At 39.5% G+C, this 19,594-nt stretch overlaps 1 protein-coding gene across 1 annotated transcript in view; it reads right to left on the reverse strand.

Annotated features, from left to right (window-relative positions):
- Positions 1-1,915: 1,915 nt before the first annotated feature.
- Positions 1,916-19,594, reverse strand: part of SIM2 (SIM bHLH transcription factor 2) — a 54,303-nt gene continuing 36,624 nt past the window's right edge. Inside the window, exons 5-11 of the mRNA XM_035116471.3 lie at positions 19,170-19,255; positions 15,961-16,160; positions 11,097-11,203; positions 9,111-9,258; positions 7,268-7,436; positions 5,052-5,463; positions 1,916-4,020 (exon numbers count right to left, since the gene is read on the reverse strand). Coding sequence (XP_034972362.1) covers positions 3,290-4,020; positions 5,052-5,463; positions 7,268-7,436; positions 9,111-9,258; positions 11,097-11,203; positions 15,961-16,160; positions 19,170-19,255 — 1,853 coding nt within the window. The 3' untranslated portion in view covers positions 1,916-3,289. The remainder of the gene's footprint in view (positions 4,021-5,051; positions 5,464-7,267; positions 7,437-9,110; positions 9,259-11,096; positions 11,204-15,960; positions 16,161-19,169; positions 19,256-19,594) is intronic.

Consider the following 19,594-nt stretch of genomic DNA (forward strand, 5'->3'; position numbering starts at 1 on the left):
AGTTGTGTATCAGATTTCTTTTTATGAGTCAGCTAATTGCCTGTATCTCACTGGGGAATACATTTTTCACGTAGCAAAATAAACAAATGTTATTTGGCATAAATGTATTCTTTCAGGAGTACATCTGCATGAACACTTCGAAAGACTTCGAAAAACTTGCATCTGGCAATAGAATTGTGTAACGACATCATGATAAGATCATTCACAAAAGCTCCTTTCTATGAAGACAAGCCAAGAGTGCTGCTGCTGTTTTCAGCAATATCAATTACATCAGTAAAGGTATCAACATTCAGAGAATTTACCTTGGGCGTCTGGGAGGATATTTTTGTTTGGCTGTTAGGGGGGGAAAGTTCACTTCCATCCTGTTAAGTACATTAGTCCAATTTTACTATAAAATTAAGTCTCTGGCAAGTTTGTTGCCCAGATAACTTACACATGTTCTTAATACTTGAGGATGTGATTTTGATGAAATAACACACAATGATGGAATTCCAGTATTACAAACAGGAGCCTTATTTGCAGTTTGTACCTGTTTCCCCAAAAATAAGACATGCCCATAAAATAAGCTGTAGCAGGATTTCTAGTATTTGCGCAATATAAGCCATACCCCGAAAATAAGACATAGTGATAGGTGCAGTTCTGGAGGGCGCCAAGGAAGAGGTGAGGCTGGACGTGTAATAAAAATAAGAAATCCCCTGAAAATAAGCCATAGTGTGTCTTCTTGACGAAAAATAAATATGTGTCTTATTTTTGGGGACAGTGTCTTATTTTTGGGGAAACACGGTATGTGTTTTACTTGCAAGTGGTGTGTGGATTAGGGCTTGTGTTTTAACCCTCATTTCTAAAAATATTTGTATCGTATTGGTCCCAGTTCCCCCCTGCCCCCAAAATTCGGGCAATCTTACTTCCCAAAATATTCATCCTGACTTGGAGCACTGAATTAAACCACAAGCTCCAAACTACTTAAACTCAAACTGAATAATATACAGTCAAACACTACCTTTAAATCTGAATTCAACCAAGGTTAGGACAATTTCACATGTGCAGTTTGGATCTTATATTCATGTACACAGTGATCCCCTATCCTTACATCTAGAAGACACCACACCACCATGCAGCAGCTTTTTGTAGTCAAGGTATTGAAATATGTGCTACATCAGCATTGTGCAAATGATGTGTCAAACACCTCTCAGTGCAGTGTGGTGAATATTCCAATGATGAGGCTAGACCCCAAACTGTAAATGTGAAGTTCCCTTTATCTTAAAAAAACCATTCAAAATAATGCAATTCTGAGCCTAAGCATTTATCCAAATGTAACTATGACTAAAGAATAGTAGCCAATTCACCTGGAAGCGCACACTTTTTTCTCAGGCTGAAAGATCAAGCACAAGAATGAACAAGGCCATTCAAACAAACAAAGAAAGAGGGATAACCCAGTACCCCATAAAGCACCAGAGATGGAACATATTAGTCATGGTGAACAATGGGCTGAAGGCAAGGTGCCGAGCACCTGTGGGAGAAGCCTACTTTTACACTTTGGGAACTATTGGCTTCAACTCAAGGCACAGGTTAAGTCTGAATTCTAATGTACACTGCTTTGGCACTACTTAAAAATGTGCATGCTCACAATGGTTAATTTTAAATAGGGCAATACTGAGCACAACTGATCACTTTTAAAAAGCTTATTTCCTTACAGTAACAAATAGTTTTATAAAATTAGACAAGGAAATGGATTGTATTGCTGTGTCTAAATGCAGAAAAATAGTTTAAGAAAATGTCTTCATTACCTTTCAACTTAGTTGATATTTTAAAAGGTGCAATCAAAGTTGTTTTCCATATTGCACAAGTTAAATTATATATTATTTCTTGGGAGAAATATTCTTAAATTGGTTCTGTCTATACTCAAAACAACGGCAAAACTGTTATTCGCTTCCTGCAGGCACAGAAGTTCTTCCATGCTTCTAATGAAAACTTTTAGAAGTTTTTGATGTAGCTCAGAGTTTAGCAAAGCTAAGAAAAGCTAGTCAAATTAAAATATACGTCTGACTCCAGTGTTAATGTTCTTTAATGCCAACCATTTTTATACATAAGCTTTTTACATATTAGGGTGCATTCTGTTCTGTTACTGAGTAAGATGATAAATGGTTTATTAGTTATGTTGAAATGACAACCACATTCTAGTAACTCCTAGTGTGCAAAAAAAAACCTTCATGTGTATACACACCCACCACATGTACACAAGAGCTTCCCCTATTTAACTGGATACTTGGGTTGCCTCACCTTCCAGATTAAACATTACAAAGTCAAAGATGAATATACTATGTGCTCTACGAAAAATACTAAATAAAATGTAAGTGCCTGAGAATTCTCATCTAATCATTAGTGCAGTTGGTGAATATATTTTATCATATCTTAACCATAAAAATTGCTAAAACTGGCTGGGCTAAAAATGTAAACCCACTAAACAGAAAAGATTTGAAGTCTCATTGACAGAGGAAAATGAAGAGAATGCAACTTCACTCCTCTTTGGCTGGCAACAAATACAGTTTTGGATATATTCTAAATGGAAAATGTATTTGAAACAGCAAAAACCTTTGTCTTTCTTTTTCAAATAGATGCTTTGATTCCCCACCCCCCTTACAGTGTAACAATCATCAGCTCTTTGGTAGTTATCTCCAAGCTTATTGGGCAAGTAGATTTTCCTTTTCTAAAAATGCATAGTAGCCATGCAGCCTGGCAATTCCATACTGCCTTGGGTAATATATATCCAAGCCACATGAATAAAAAATAATAATGGTTTAATTTCAGGGATTGAAATCCTAAATGCAGGTCCCCAAGGTAATGCATTTGAAGGAAGTTAAACACAGACTGTCACAAATAACTGGTAATTACTGTCTCCTACCAGACTGTTCGTTTGTTAGGTTATCTATAACTTTCAAATAATTCAGGGATTGTATTTTTTAAGAAAACAAAGTCACTCTATGTATCAGCACATAAACTCTTATAATTTAACTTATATACTGTAAAAATAACAAAAAATATGATCTGTTACATGGCTTCTTACTAGCAGAGTCAACTGCAGAGATTAATCTGGAACAAAGCACTGAAGCTAATTTGTTTTCTTGACCTTAAAGGTACTGTTACACATGGCTTGCAAAGAATGCATGCAAGTTTGTCCCACTGATTTTAAACCATGCTCACTAAGTGCAACCATGTATCCTCATGCTTTAGGGGAACTATTCCAGTTTGTTTATTTATTTATTTTATAAGCCACAGCTTTCTATTACTGTCACCTTCCATTGGCTATTATTACAGACGTTCCAATATAATGGGGAAGTGCAGGCTCCTTGTGAGCCTCAGGGGAAGAGGCTGATGAAGGACTTTGGTTTTTGTAAAACATATTTACTTCCTCAGAACTGTGTCCATAATTCTCTGCTACATGTCCTGTGGCAGTACACGAAGAAGTTTGAAATGTGCCATGTTTGGCTAAAACCCGGTGGTAGTTGAGAAGTACAAATGGAACTTGCCCTGCATGCCTAACATCCACAGTGTGATCGTTTTCAGAGTCATGATCAAACTTCCCTGTCATTCTGTCATCAGGTTCCAGCTCACCTAGATTTGCAGCATGATGGGCAATGTGCTCAAATTTTGGTTCTTTCATACAAATTCTTCTTGTTTGTTCATATACTGTTGGAACTGGGAGAAGGTGATTTAATTGTCCAATAGATTTAGTTTGCAAACATTCAGATTTTGACAAAAAGGAGTTGGCTAAGGAGTTCGAAAAGGGCTTTTCACTTAAGTTGTTTTTTTCTTGTACACCTCTATTGAAAACTAGCTTATTTTCTTCTTTAATGAGATGATGATGTGTTGGATATATTCGACTTTCCATTTTGTTGCTGTGCTTTATAATGGTGGAATCATAGCTCTCTTCTTTGTATCTGCTATTTGCTGCTAGGGTGGCACAGCTTGCAAAGCTGTCAGATGTACTGTCTTGGCTGTATCTTCTGTTTGGTAGTGGCACTTTGAAAGAAAGAAAAATAAAAGTTCTTTAATGAAAGCAGTTCAAGCAATGAGGTGTAGTTTGAACATACAGTAAAGTCTATTTAGATTGGGGACATTCGTTTAATGCTGTTTTTGAGCTTGCTTTAAAGCCTTTGTGCAAATTAGCAAGTAGTTGCATTCCAAATAGAATCAAGAAGAGGGAAGGAATAACTTATCCATTCCTTCTCCATGCCAAATTGCAAGATGGGAGTTAAAGCAGGTTCTTGAAAATGCTAAATAATTAAATTATAGCTAATTACCTTCTGAGGCAACTGGAGCATTATTGGAACTATTTTAAAACGTACTTTTTGTAAAAATTATCTTATTTTTTCACTTTGGATACATACCTTCATAAACGGCCAACATAATCAGATGTAATACATGAAAATGCTTTCCATTTGATTTATTAGGCTTGTTTGTGCTATTTGTGGAACACTCCAAAATATGCTCCCTAAAGAAAAGTTGCTATTGTGATCAATATTGTACCCACAAAAACTCTTTCTTTTCAGATCTGACAAAACAACAATATTGTGAGGACAATGTGGTCCAATTGTCTGCTCTGATGAACTCCCATGAACTCTAGTGTGAGGTCTACAATATACAGGCTTGTCAGTAAGCTTGTAGTAGCAGGGCTACACAATCAAAAAAGATGTGTTGTGTGAATACACCCTAAGAAAATCTAGGAGACATAAGAAAACTGAATTTAGGCTTCTTGTTAAATTCTTTGCAACAGAATTTGGGTTATTTTAGTTATCAATCAGATTTGCATCTTAACTATTATTCTTGCATTACATTCAGAAAGAAATATGAACAATTCAGGAGCAAAATTAAAGTGTAAATGTAAGTTGCAACTATTTTCAGCCCTTACCATAACAAGTCATCAGCCTCTTTTTGTTAAAGGTTTAAAATAGCTTTACCCACTACACACTTTTAATATTTGAAAAATATTCAACATGAATGAATTTTTCTTAGGTATAACAGAGCTTCAGATTTGTTCATTTAATACACACCTTCATAACTCTGTAAGAGATTATGGCGTGCACTGCTTGCTGACTGATCAGAAGGACTTTTCGATGGTGACTGACTGCCTCCTGGAACCAGAGAATTGGCATAGTGCCACTGGCACTCTCCACTTGTCTGCAAAGTACTTAAGAAAAATCGAGCTACTTCGCAAGGTGTTCCTTGAGATTGCCCAAATTTAGAAGGCAGCATTTGTTTTTTGCTACTGAATACATGAGGGTCTACAGGGAAGTGTCCATAATGGTAAGAGAAAGGTAAGCTGTACGATGGGGTGTATAAAAGTTCGCTGTTTTCTGAATGGAAGGCTTGTTCTTGGATGGTGGCAGAATTTGCTGTGGAGTTGGATCTCCAGCTTCCAACCTGGCCACATTCCAGTTTGTCTGTCTGGAAGGAGCTGTATTGCTGAAAAAGCAAATAAAAAGAAAGAAAAGTGTTTAATAGCTGACTCTGAAATCTGTCAGTATAACAGACTAACAGAGTGCAATACAGCCAAGTACCACCTTGAACTGCAGTCCCACCAGTTCATATAAACTAAGAGAAGTTGGCAGCACTTAATTTCTAAAGAGAGGAACTGGAGCGCAAGCCTTTCTGGCATTTTTCTGGAACCTCTGCTCCTTAATCCTGTGTATGATGGACAAGCTATAGCTTCAGTGGTGAGGGAGGGAGGCATTCTGCATGTTTGGAAACACTTTAAAATGATTTCACATATTTCATTTAGCTGGCAAGATTTTTGAGGGCCACACAGAAGTCTGGGGGACCTGATGTCATGCCCCCCTGCACTGAGGTGGGAACAAGCTTCCCATTGGTTTGTTCTTGATCTGACACACGCATCTTGCTTTGGATTGAAAGTTCAAGATCACCTCTACCTCCATATTTCAAGTCAGGCTGTCCAATTTTTTATTTGCTTTTTTCCAAGTGCCTACAAGTTTATCCACTCAAAACATTTGCCTGCCCCCTTTTTAAAAAATAAATAAATAAAATTTCACTTTTTCATTTTACACTTAGAAAATTGCTCAGAAAGCGGTGAGAGCTGGCTTTGACATGAGGGTCAGCTAACCAGCAATGTGAGCAGCCTTGCTCCAAGGGAAGTTTCCTAATGACTGGCACAAAGGCTTTGCACAGCACTCCTTGGGATGCTCTTCTGTCAGTCATTTTAAACCAGGGGTCCCCCAAACTACGGCCCCCGGGCCGGATGCGGCCCAATTGGCCTCCCAATCCGGCCCGCGACGACCCCCGCCGCCCGCTGCCGCCACCTGCTCTTACGGCGCGCGGCGCAGTGGCGTTCTTAAAAATCGGCAAAAAATCAGCGAAAATCCTTTGTGCGCATGCGTATGGGCCTCTCCCGACCTAGAAGAGGTCATTTCCGATGCACTTCCGGGTCGGGGGAGGCCCATACGCATGCGCACAAGCGATTTTCGGCGATTTTTTCCCGACCGTGTGCGTGTGCACATGCGCACGGGCGCGCACTCCCCCGCCCTCCGGCCCGCTGCGCGCGCACTCCCCTGCCCTCCGGCCCGAAGCCCGGTAAGTCTGGGGACCCCTGTTTTAAACATTCCCTTAAAGCAAGGCTTTGCACATTGCTGGTATGGTGGTCCTCAAGGCAAAGATAGTCTGGCTTCTGCTCCAAATCAAGACAGGTCCCCCAAATCCAATCAGGGAAGGAAGGCGGCAAGTCTCTCCGAAATGCAGTATCCAAATGATACACTCCCAAACTACGGAGGAAACTACACCAGTCCTGAAGCTGGAAGATCTTTGGGTTGACAGTTCAACCTTCTTTTATTCTTCATCCCTGCACTCTACCTTAGTCTTGTTCTTGCATCTATTGTTAACACTCACCCTGAGCACATTTCTGGACCTGGTCATGTATTGTCTCCTTTCTGCCCGTTTTTCTACGATATTGGTGGCTTTCCAAGCAAACTGTTGCTGCTGGTACAACAAGCTGTTGCACCAGTGCAGTTCCCAGAATTGGTTGAAATAATTCAACCACAAGTGATGCTGTATTGCTGCAACAGTTCATATTCTTGATCCCCTAAACTTGCAGTACTCAGTACCCCAAGCATCAATTTGTAGGATCAGGCTATTAAAAGGAACAGAATTCATGATATATTGAATTGCAAGAAATTCCAGTGACTATTCACAGCTACTGTTGCAGATAGGTTGCCACACTCTTCTAGCATGAAATGTTGATAGAGAAAAAAGCTACTACCTGTTGTGGATACGGCGTTGTTCTGAGTTTTGTCTTCATTTTATTACTTCTAGGTTTTGTTGCTTTTCTTGTTTCTTGTGAGGTAGACGCTGAGTTTCTGCATGAAAACTGTGATTTAGAAATGGTGACCTGGTCCAATGATAATGGGAGTTCCTTATATTCTATATCTCTGAAAAAACAATAACAGCATTGCAACAGAGGAATGGTCCATTTGCATCTTTCTCCTCACATGTTTAAATTGGGGCGGGGGGGAGAACCTCAGGCCTGAGATGCTAATGTGATCCTTTGGGCCTCTCTAGCTAGTCCTTGGGACTCTGCAAGTCATGCATCAGCCTCCCAACGCTCCTTGTGCTCTTGCCTGGCTGTACTGTTTCCTTGAACTATGATAATATCTCTCAGGTACCTAGATGGAGACTCTCTCTCTCTCTCTCTCTCTCTCTCTCTCTCTCTGTGTGTGTGTGTGTGTGTGTGTGTGTGTGTGTGTACAGCAGGCTGCATTCCAGGCGCACACAAGGTAAAAACCACACCCATTGCTCTACCTACTTTTGCCTCCAGCCTTGGCCCCTGCTGACACATAACCCCTGTAAAGTTAACCCTGACTGTATGTTTTCCTCACACTGAAAAAGGGTTCTCCAACCCTGGCATAAAGAAAGCTTCAAAAAAATAATACCAGACATGCCAGTCACTGGACTATTAAAACTGAATCCTTTATGCACAAAGAAATGATAGGAATGGGTTGGAAGCCGTGAAGCTATGTTAGGAGTTCAGTTCAGGACACTTGAACTTCAGACACTGCCAGAGAGGAGTAACTGGGCTATCTCTCATATATCCACTCATACTTTCACAGCTTTCATTCAACTGCTTCTATAATACTGTGTATGTAAGCATTTATTTGATATACACTCTCAACCTGCCATTTGTTCATAGTTGTGCAGCTGGATCCTGTTAATAGTTAATAATATATTTGAAAAATGGCTTCCCTTCTCCATCCTAAAGTAATAGTCTGCCTCTATGTCATAAGAATGGTTATCTCCTCAGGTTGTTTTTTGTTTAATTAATTTTCTGGAGTTTTTTTGTCATCAGCTGATCTGCACCTGCATGTTCTCTAAAAGAGCTGCATTTATCCCAATGCCATTTTAGTTCATTATAATATGTCACAGAGTAGGAGCAGAGCAGGGCCAGCCCTGCCATTAGGCAGAGCAAGGTGGACATCTCAGGTGGCAGATGCTGGAGTGCAGGGGGGCAGTAGCAGCATCGCCCCCTGATCCCCACCCCAGCTGTCCCTCTCTGATGCATAATAGAATTATGTGTGTGCAATGCAGCCTGCATTGTGCCTCCTAAGGCAGACTGCTCCCTTGATGTGCAGCGAAAGATGCTATACAATTGCCAGTGTTGAAATAAGATTTAACTTCTAGTTCAGGCAATCTCTGTACATGGAAAGGGATGTGCCCGCTTCTACCTTGTGTCAGGCAGCAAAACATCCATGGCCCTGGAAGACTGACTTCAAGACAGGTTTTCAATAATGTCATTTTATGTTATTTGAAATGTAGTCATTCCTTTAGTATTAGATTGGTTGTCTAGAACACAGTCTTCAGCTGTGGGATTGAAGCCCAGAAGTGAGTTGGCCATACCAAAATATTTTCCCTTGGTCTGCATCTAAGAAATGATGTCTACCTTACTAAAACCTGATACAGTACAGTATTTCAAAGCACAACAAAAATATGTATATTGGTGATCAACATTTTAAAGTAACAAAGTGGAAATCAGGATGGAAGAAACAAAGTCAACATGATACACTGAATAAAATGAATGTGGTATACAATGGTAGGAAATATGGACTTACGTTAGGACATAATTAACACTCACTATGCAGTGAGGTCGTGATGAGCGGCTGTTGTGTACAATGGTGGCATAGCTCTGGACCCAAACCCAGCCACTGTTCTTTGACAGCAACCGATAGTACTTGGTTGTGACTTGTCCTTTCACCAACACTATAAAACATAACATGAAAGGAATTTAATTATACTCATACTCTGTCTTTCCTCCATGAAACTTGAGGTGGCATATTTAACGCTCCCAGGTGACCTTCTGTTCAGACATTGACCCCCCCAGACCTGCTTGGCTTAAGAAAGTTTGTTACATCATTGATTTTCAGACTTTGGTTTATTTGTTTTTTAAAAAGAGCATTTTACCCCTATAGTGTAATTGAACTTTCAAGCAAGGACAGTATTTTGGTTATTGTGACTGAATGTTCTCTTAATACAGGTCTTATCTAATACAAAATCCAATAAATAAAACACAATCCTAGATACATCTACTCAGAAGTCCCACTAAACGTGTATAGGATTGCAGGCTAAAAACTCATTTGAGCCTTTGTTTGTGCTTTCTTGAACTCCTGGACTCTGCCTAATTAAAAGTTTATCCAATTCTCTTATAGCTGTAATACAAAATCTCAAACCCAAACATCTTCTGCCTTCTTGTATATCCTATTCTTAACATGCCATATTGACTGTAGAAGAATGAAGTCATACGGAGAAAGAACATTTTGGGCTATACTTTCTCGGTGGCTGCTTTCTGACAATCATATCTTGGCTTAATAAGCTGAGGTATGAATGTGCCTCATACACCTGTATGTCGCTACTCTGCTCCTCTCTTGGTGCAAGACAGGAAATATGCAATTAACTATAGCTTCCTGTTACAACTAAAGCAGGAAACTATGGTTAATGGCTTCCAAACAAGCCAGGCTATTTAACTTTAAAGCATGACTTTATATTTTAGCAGCTTATTGATAAATAGTGGTTGCTCGAGTCCTGCAACTACTTCCATGAGCAGAGAAATGGGGCACCACAGTTTTGGGAATGAGCAGAAGCCCTGCTCAATACATGGAACTAGTTGTACAGTTGTCTAGCTTTAACCTAGCGATCTTTCCTCACAGACCACTTCCCAAGCTTCCTGAAGCATGTATTTTTTCAGAAAATTAAAACATCTCTATTAAGTCGATATGCATGCGCTTAAGAGATTTTGGATTTTCTTACTATAGATTAGTTCACTTAAGATAGCCGGTGCCTGAAGGTTCTTTACATTTATTACTCTGAGCCAAACAACATACCCAATTTCCATTATAAAAGTTATTGCCTTCCACAGCAGCCATTTGCTCCCAAAGGTGCTGTAAACAGTTGGGAGAGGACAATATTTGGTGGGAAATCAATGCAAAGCTCCACAATGCTGCTTTAACTTCAAAATAGAAATTGTCAGGTTTGTCTAAAAAGTGTGAATTATTTGTTGTTGCTATTTATTAAATTTATCCTGGCAGCCTTTGAACACGTGAATTCTGTCACTACTGCACTGTCAGAATACCAAAGAAATTCATTATGATTAAAAAGGAGTTGCCTAATCTGTAATACACACGAAATCCAGAGAATTGTCACAAATATCATTCCTACCCTAGTTATCCTGATAGCTTGGCATGTTGCTAATGAAGCTCATTAGGAAATCTACTAGTATTGGAGCAACAGCTGTAACAAACTGTCAGTTACTTCATCTTCTTCCAGCACTAGCTCACATTGTATTAACTTGAAGAATATGGATATGAATTATCTCTGATTCATCAATTTACTTTGCTTTCAAAATTTGTTCCAGCAGCTTCACATATTAAAAAGTTATGCCAATGAATTAATATAAAACCCAGATGTAGAAAATACATTACCATTTCACATGTGAGTTTTTTATTGGGAAAGCTGTGCCCAATCATAGTTTCCCAACACTTATACTGTGAATAACTCACATCAACACCATTACAAATTTATTTTACTTGTTTTTCATTACTTACAGAGATGGTGAGCATATCGTAAATGAAATACATCACATCCATGCACATGGTGGTAGAGAGTTTTCTCTATCAGGTCCTGTGGCTCATATCCAGTTAATTCAGTCACTCTAGAAGAAAGAAATATAGCTAATAAGCAAGCATCCTGAAATATTTTACAGCAATAAACAAATGCTTTCCTTTTCCAGAAATCGAGTCGAGTATCCTGAAACCTTCAGAATTACAGTAAGCCCACAACTTATGCACATTTAAGTTGTGCACATTCAGTTTTACGTGCTTGGCAAAATCATTTTTAAAAAATTAAAAGGGGCAGAAGGGGGGTAGGCATCTGAGAAAAAAGACTGGCAATCCCACCTGCCATTGAACCCAATGTGTTTTGACTATACACAATTTTGGCTTAAGGAGCAATCTCTGGAATGTAACCCCCACATAAGTTGAAGGCGTACGTTATACATTTGTTTTTAACTTTATTAGCTGCATCGAGTACAAAATCCCATCAATATATTTAAAATACCCATATGCATTTCAATATATAGGATTATGCTGAAATATATAAAGCATTACATAGCACCGATCAATTATAGGGGAATGCTATAATAACAATTCTCACTTTTAAGCAGAAACATCTTCAGTGGCTGTTCCATTTGGTAAGATAATGGGTAGGTATGGTGTTGACTGGCAGGGCCGGCCCTACGTATAGGCTGGGTGGCGCAGGGCACCATGGCGCCAGCCTGCCAGGAGGGCGCCGCGAGCTGCGCCCGCCCGCTGGCCGGCCGGTCTGTTGCGCAGCTGCGCCCACCCGCCCACCGCCCTGGGAAACAGGGCGGGAGGGCGCCGGAGAGATCGCGCTGTGCCTGCCCGCCCGCCCGCCCACCGCACAGGGAAACGGGGCGGGAGGGCGCCGGAGAGATCCGGCGCGCCATGGCGCGAGGGGCGCTTAAGACGGCCCTGTTGACTGGTTAATGGGACTGAAGATGAACATTTGCTCACATTCAGAATTGCCAACGGATACAACTAGCAGTACTGCAGGATAAGATATATGGCACAGATGAATTGCGGGGCCTCCTACAGGGACTCTGGGACAATATTACAGACTAAAAGGGTACATAAGAGCTAGCTTCCTACTAGAGCAGCTGCTGGATACTATAAGTCTCATTCCTGGTCCAAATGTGGCAGTTGTTATTTCTTTGGGATAGCAACAATGCATTAAATTTATGCCTTGGTCTAGATCGGGCATGGCCAAACTTGGCCCTCCAGCTGTTTTGGGACTACAACTCCCATCATCCCTAGCTAACAGGACCAGTGGTCAGGGATGATGGGAATTGTAGTCCCAAAACAGCTGGAGGGCCAAGTTTGGCCATGCCTGGTCTAGATGCTTTATTGGTATCTCTTTGTCTGAGTAGGGAGGGTGGGGGATACATTCTAAGTGTGCTCAATAGTATGTATCAACAATGTGGTAGTCAGTTTTTCAAATGAATTTATTACTGTCTTGTGGGGTTCCTTCTGTGCTTGGAGAGCTTCTCAAGAAAAGAGTAAGCAAAGATCATTTTCTTTACTTCTGGCAAACCCACAAGTGACATTTACCTTTTGCCAAGATTAATGAATATAACAGTAGTGATTAATCTGTAGGGTCTGTAATCAGTTTATAAATTTAACAGAGCATAAAAGAAATTAGATACTTGTCTTAGGAAAAGGAATAACAGATAGTGGGATGAAAATAACATTTAAGAGGGATGAAAATAACATTTAAGTTAGATACTACAGAATAACAGGACAATGAATACTGTAACACAAATAACTTGGGTACAGAAAAAATACTAAGGCCCTACCACTGAGGATAAAAGGATAAAATATGCCTTCTGCAGCACCTGTATGATGATGTGAAAGTGTGATCATTTCACTATCTGGACACACCGCAATATAACTCATGTGATAAGGTATTATTATTACAGGTCTACTCAGCAAGAATCTCATGATGTAGCCATAAGGTAAAGCCATCTTGTCTTAACTGGTCTTTAAAGATAATCCAGATTTATCTAGGCCAGTGTTTAGATAATCCAGATTTATCTAGGCCAGTGTTTCCCAACCTTGTGCCTCCAGCTGTTTTTGGACTACAACTCCCATCATCCCTAGCTAGCAAGACCAGTGGTCAGGAATGATGGGAATTGTAGTCCGAAACCAGCTGGAAGCACAAGGTTGGGAAACACTGATCTAGGCATCATAATGCTAAACCCATCCACATGGTCCATCTTGTTTGTCACCGAAGTCTTTGATAATAAATATCACAGAAGGTGCTATTATTACTTACAACGACGATACTAAAGGGTTAGGCAAGGCTTCCCCCTACCTGGTGCCCTGCAGATGTTTTGGACTTCATCTGACCAATGGCTGTGCTGTCTGATTACAGATACCAGCAAGAAAATGCTAATAAACTTTGTGACATTGATTTTTATCTTTTCCTTGGTGGGGGGAGAGCAATAGGGTATTCTGCTCAAAAGCCTAAAATATAACTCTTTACAAAGGCATTATATAGAACTAATTTCCTGTTTGTAATGAACACAGAAGAGGAAATGAGTTAATATAGCAAATGAAATCAAGCACTGCTGAGAGTATTTTCCTCTACCACTAAGGTCATGAGTTTGCTATTTTGTCTTGAAGTCAACAGATTTTTCATTTATCTCGCAGGTTCAATATTTGGAAAGTTTTGAAGCGTGCTTTTAACCTCCTTTTGAAAACTGAAAGAAACAAATACTTATACCGTATGTCCACACCCCTGCCCTATTAACTTTTCAGTTCCTCTCTACATTGTAGCCTCCAGCACTGCTCCACTTGTAGATAATTTTAAATTATTTCTCCAATAAAGTGTCAAAATGTACTGCTTAGTTGAACACCAAGGGAAAGGTCACTTATAAGTAGCAATGGGAGAGAAATTGAATTCAGTTAGCTTTTAAAGCCAAATTAATCAAATTCACACTCATCTGAATTTTGCTAAGCAGTTCTCAAACCAATGTTTAAAAAAATGCATATATTAGAAAGATATGTGTATAAGAATGAATTATCTATGAAAGTTACAGGTAGGTAGCCATGTTGGTCTGACGTAGTCGAAACAAAATAAAAAAATTCATTTCAGCAGCACCTTAGAGACCAACTAAATTTGTCATTGGTATGAATTCTCGTGTGCATTTCGTGTATCTGAAGTGTGCATGCACACGAAAGCTCATACCAATGACAAACTTAGTTGGTCTCTAAGGTGCTACTGGAAGGAATATTTTTATCTGTGAAAGCATACAAAAACACATTACAGTACAGTATATTAGTAAAAGTTGCTTTTACGGTAAAAAATTGCACACAAAATTATGTTTAGGAGGATAAATTTGCCTACTAAATTAGCACTAAACTACTGAAGAATTTTCATGAGGATTAAAAATAAATAAATCGCAAATTGCTGCAGAACTGAAGTCAGGAGTGGAAAAAAATAAGCTTAAAGAATAAAAAAGGACAGATCCTTTCATCCCTATCTTATGATCAAAAAAATTTCAGTAGCTCACATAGCACAGACATAATTCAGTGTCTCACCACAGTACACAAAACTGCTGGATTAACAACAAGTATTCCCTTTTCACTTCACTCTAGATACAAGAGTTTAACTATCTATTAGTTAAGCATTAAAATGCTGTGAAATACGAAACACCACTGCATAGCAACTATGAGATATTTTCAAATATACCCGTATCAAATATCAACAGATGTCATGAGCAATATTTCAGTTCGAGAAATATTTACAAATGCAACTTCACAACCTACTGTTTCTGTCCAATATCCCTTTCCCTATTATTTTTAAATTTTGCTAAACTGGGAGCGAGACAAAACAAAACATGTCAGTAAAGACAAAGACAAACATGCCCAAGAAACAGCAACGCAGCTGCTGACAAAACAGCAAATGATATTATTGTTAATTTATAGTAAGTTGTTGCTTAGACTGCTTTGACCATATTTATAATTAAATGGTCCATAAACAAACAAACAATTAGTGTAACTTAGTTTTATTTCTTTTTAACATGCAGTGGTTTAGGGCTGGGTGAGGTTATGTTGTACACAGCAGAACAGCAAAAGACAACTCTCCTGTTCTATTATTTCTGTGGGAATTCACTTCAGCGTTTTAGAAGCAAAGGCCTATTTTGTGTTAGTTAGGATCCAAGCCAATATTGACATTACATCTTACAAATGGCTATTTTCATGGAACTGTAGAATTGGAAGGGACCCCGAGGGAAATCTAGTCCAACCCCCAGCATTCCCATATTACGGTATGTGAGCTATACAAACTGTGACCTTAGGAACAAAAGATGGAGCAAATATGGTTTTGTGATAAAAGTACAAACTAAGAACTTCAGAGTCCTGGGGTATGTATGAAGTTTTGCCAACAGCTTTCTACTTGAGCTGTGCCTCATTTGTAAACTTTGTCATGGAGCAACTTATTACTTCCTCTCTTCTCCACTTTGCATAATTAAAAGAATGTCCAGTCTTTCAAAAGACAAGCTCAGTCTTCCAGTAATTTTTGTTAACTCAATTTCAACCATTACTGCTAGATGCTACCAGATAAAAGTATTTACTCCATGAGCAGTGGCTTGTTCTACAGTCTCACTTTATCCTATGTTCATGTTACAGGCGTAACAAGTATAACATACAACAAAGCTTCGTTATCAAATGCTGTAACAATTCAAAGATAATATTGTTGCTAAAGTTTTGTGTGGATTCTATTGTTCTCTTGCTGTTTTTTCAGGTTTATATTTTTCAGCTATCTTTTGCAAGTTGCCACAAGCATATGGAAAAATGGAACAGCCATTTTTAAAATTAAATTTTTACTTACCTTGAATCTAGAAATATCAGTTTTAGATCTAGGCTTGCTCTGAACATAAACATGTTACTATGGAGTTTGATCTCAGTGATTGCACTCGGAGGTAATGATTGACCTACAGCAACCAGCCCCACAATTTGGTAACAGGTATCATACAAAGACATATCCAACATGTACTGACGTATCTTCAAATAGCCACTGCAATGGATCACCTGGTATGATATGGGAGAAAAAAAGGTACAGTTATGAAGGGGAAAGGAATGACTAAGATGACCTCTTGATAATACTTTTTACCTAAAATCTCCAGGATATTCTCTCTCTGTCTGTGTGTGGGTGTGTTTCCTGAGTAGTCTTTTTACAGGTGAATTGGTAGTTTTATATCAGAGGTCAACATATACCATGTATTGCATGCTAACACTATATGACAATTAAATTGACATTAAATTGCAAAGATCTTGACTCTACATTCTCTAGATACATTCAGGGTATCAAATTATTTTTGTAGCCCTCCAAATATTTATTATACATTTTCTTATTATAACATAATGGTCATTGTGGCCTCGGTCCAGTATACCTGAAGGAGCATCTCCACCCCCATTGTTCTGCCCGGACACTGAGGTCCAGTACCGAGGGCCTTCTGGCAGTTCCCTTGTTGCGAGAAGCCAAGTTGCAGGGAACCAGGCAGAGGGCCTTCTCGGTAGTGGCGTCCATCAGATGTCAAAGAGAAAAACAGCTACCAGATTTTTAGAAGACATCTGAAGGCAGCCCTGTTTAGGGAAGCTTTTAATGTTTAATAGATTGGATTGTTTTGTTTTGTTTTTCTGTTGGAAGCCGCCCAGAGTGGCTGGGGAAACCCAGCCAGATGGGCAGGGTATAAATAATAAGGTGGTTGTTGTTGTTGTTGTGAAATGTCCAGATAAAATTTGATTTCCTTTGCATAGACTTAATTAAACATGCACCCAAATTTAAATTATACATTTGATCAATTTATGTTGAAATGCACACACAGAACATTGTTTGGTGTTTGTACCGAAGTCTTGCCATAAACAGTTATTGGCTTGGAAGGAGGAAGGCAGAGATGAGTGATGACAGATAGACCGACAGAAACTGAAAGACAGCAGGATCGTGTCCCATCCCCTGGGGTTGCCACAGATCTCAGCAAATAATCTGCTCAAAAATGAGCATGAGAGTCCGTTTGCTCTTTCAGCTCAGCTCCTGTTTGCCCTGGTTTGGCCTCTCCTACACTGGCCACACTCTATTAAACATGCCCACATTTCACTTGAATGGACACACTCCCTCTCTTCTATTCTGAGCAAAGAGAGGTGCAAAGAATGAGCAGTACGGCAGTTGCTGGGGTAGATGCCTTTTTCCACACTGATGCGGGGGAGGGGGGTATGCACACACCATTTGGTAGTCCTGAGTCTTTTTCTGCTCTTTTAAATGTGGCAGCCATTTTGAGTTGTGCCACACACCCTAGAGCAGCCATTTTGCGCCACCCACACCATGTTAGCCATTTTGTAATTGGCGCTCATGGTATAATTCAGCACAAAAAGATGTGAGAGTGGAAGCACTGCACATGCAACTGGAGACATGCCTTTTTCAGAGTTTGTGATTGTGCAGACAGTGGCTATAGCCATACCATCAGTATATGCATAGGCTCATTCACACGGCATGCTGAACCTACATAGGGGTAGAAGCAATTCCATTTGCTTCTCCACATGCATTCGTAATTCATTATAATGTGTAGCTTATGCATATTTACTCAAAAGTAAGTTCAGTGAGTTTAGTGGTCTCAATAAGATGTACATGCAGAGGCTTTCCACCTTCACTCTCCTCACTCAAGGAGAGAAGAGGAGGAAGAACTGTTGGGCCATTCACACCTTCAATCCATCTGATCCTCAGAGTTTTCAGTTCTCCTTGCAAATAAGTCATTTGCTATTTGCTGTGGCAGAAGCTGCTTTCATAGAGGCTGCTGATGCAGCAAACAAATGACAGCCAAAACCGTTGCAGACTGGATTTGGGGTTGGCTTCTTCCGGGACATAGCATGAGGTGGCAAAGGAAAACAAGCAACACTATGATTGTTTACTTGGGAATAAGCCCTACTGAATTCAGCAAAGCCTTCCTTTTGAGTAAACATGCACCGTATCAGGCTATAAGCTTTATTGCAAAGCATTTATTTGCATTTCTGCACAAGAGGCTGTGGACCTGGAAGGGGGGGGCATGCATGGTGGATGTGCGGGGGAAACACATTGCCCAACAGTCTGCTAATTAGTCAAAGGAGACGGGACAAAATACACTGGAGTTTACCCGCCTAAAGACATTTTTTGTTGGATTTCCATATTGCCCCACAGTGAAGAACTGTGGGTGGTTCACCGTAAGAAAGAGCTTTACAGAGCAAAACACCGTCACAAGCTGTATTTGCCTGACTTGCCCAGTAATGTCTACTATGACAGAGGCCTTCCCCATCACTTGCTACCTAATCTTTTAACTGGAAATGCTATGGAGAACCTGTGACCTTCTGTACACAAAACACTGAGCTATGATCCCAGTGAGAAAAACAAAGCAAGAATTAAAAGACAAAATATCCACTTTTAAATCTAACTCAGCTAAGAGGCTCTTTGCAATAAAGGAAGGTTTTCACTGGCCCCCTCAAAGGTAGTAAGAATAGTACAATACAAGCCTCCCTGGATGCAAGGTTCCATCACTGGGGAGCCTATGGCAATAAATGCTATTAATTAGAGCTGTACTGAATCTTCACCTGTGAAGTTTCAAGGCAAAAAAGAGTGGAGTGTTGCACATGCACTCATTGCTTACTTTTTTGCATACTGTTCTTAGGTGCTTCTTTTCCTGATCTGCCACTTTAGTGCCTTTTAAAAAAATGGAATCCCAGACAATTACAGCATGAGGATGTCAGAGAGACAGTCAACTTTGGCTTCATGGTGTTATCATGAAGCTATAACAGAATGATGTCTTCCTGACTGCATTTTGAATAGTCAAACATTTTTGCCATGTTTCACAAATCCACACATACCACCAAAAAAGAATGAAGGCAAGTTTCATGATGGGAATTTTTACAGAGTCCCTTCCATTTTGGCTGAGCCCTAGCATCAATGTCACAGATAGCAGCTATATTACTGTAAAATATGTGTTTGCTTTAAGGCAAGCTTCTATAATTAAAACCTGTTGCCCTGTGAAGATGGCAAAAATCTAAGCACTTTACCTTGTAACCACTACATGTTAGTCCTGCATTCCGTTTGGCCAAAACACACTTCATTCGCAGAAAAAAAGATCTCTCTATTTCATACTCTGAAAACAAAATACAAATGTTTCAAGACTCTTTACAATATTCCTTTTGCCATTTTAACATAGTTTTTAATATTAAAACTGTAGTGCTTTTTAGTTGTGCTTACAAACATGAAGCATGAATATGAAAATGATAATAGAATAATAGAATAGATAATAGAAGGCTTGTCACAGGCCTCATATTTTAAGCATCCCTTAAAACCATGAATTTCTTTATTTTAAACATTTTTGGGCCAGTTTCTGTACAATGTTCTCTGAAATGCCATCATTCTCTCAGAGGTATCGATTTTTACATTTCAGAATAAACATTTTACATACTTTTAAATATCCAATGACTTCCCT

The sequence above is a fragment of the Zootoca vivipara genome, chromosome 4 (assembly GCF_965207765.1).
Source record: "Zootoca vivipara chromosome 4, rZooViv2.hap1.1, whole genome shotgun sequence".
Taxonomy (NCBI): Eukaryota; Metazoa; Chordata; class Lepidosauria; order Squamata; family Lacertidae; genus Zootoca; species Zootoca vivipara.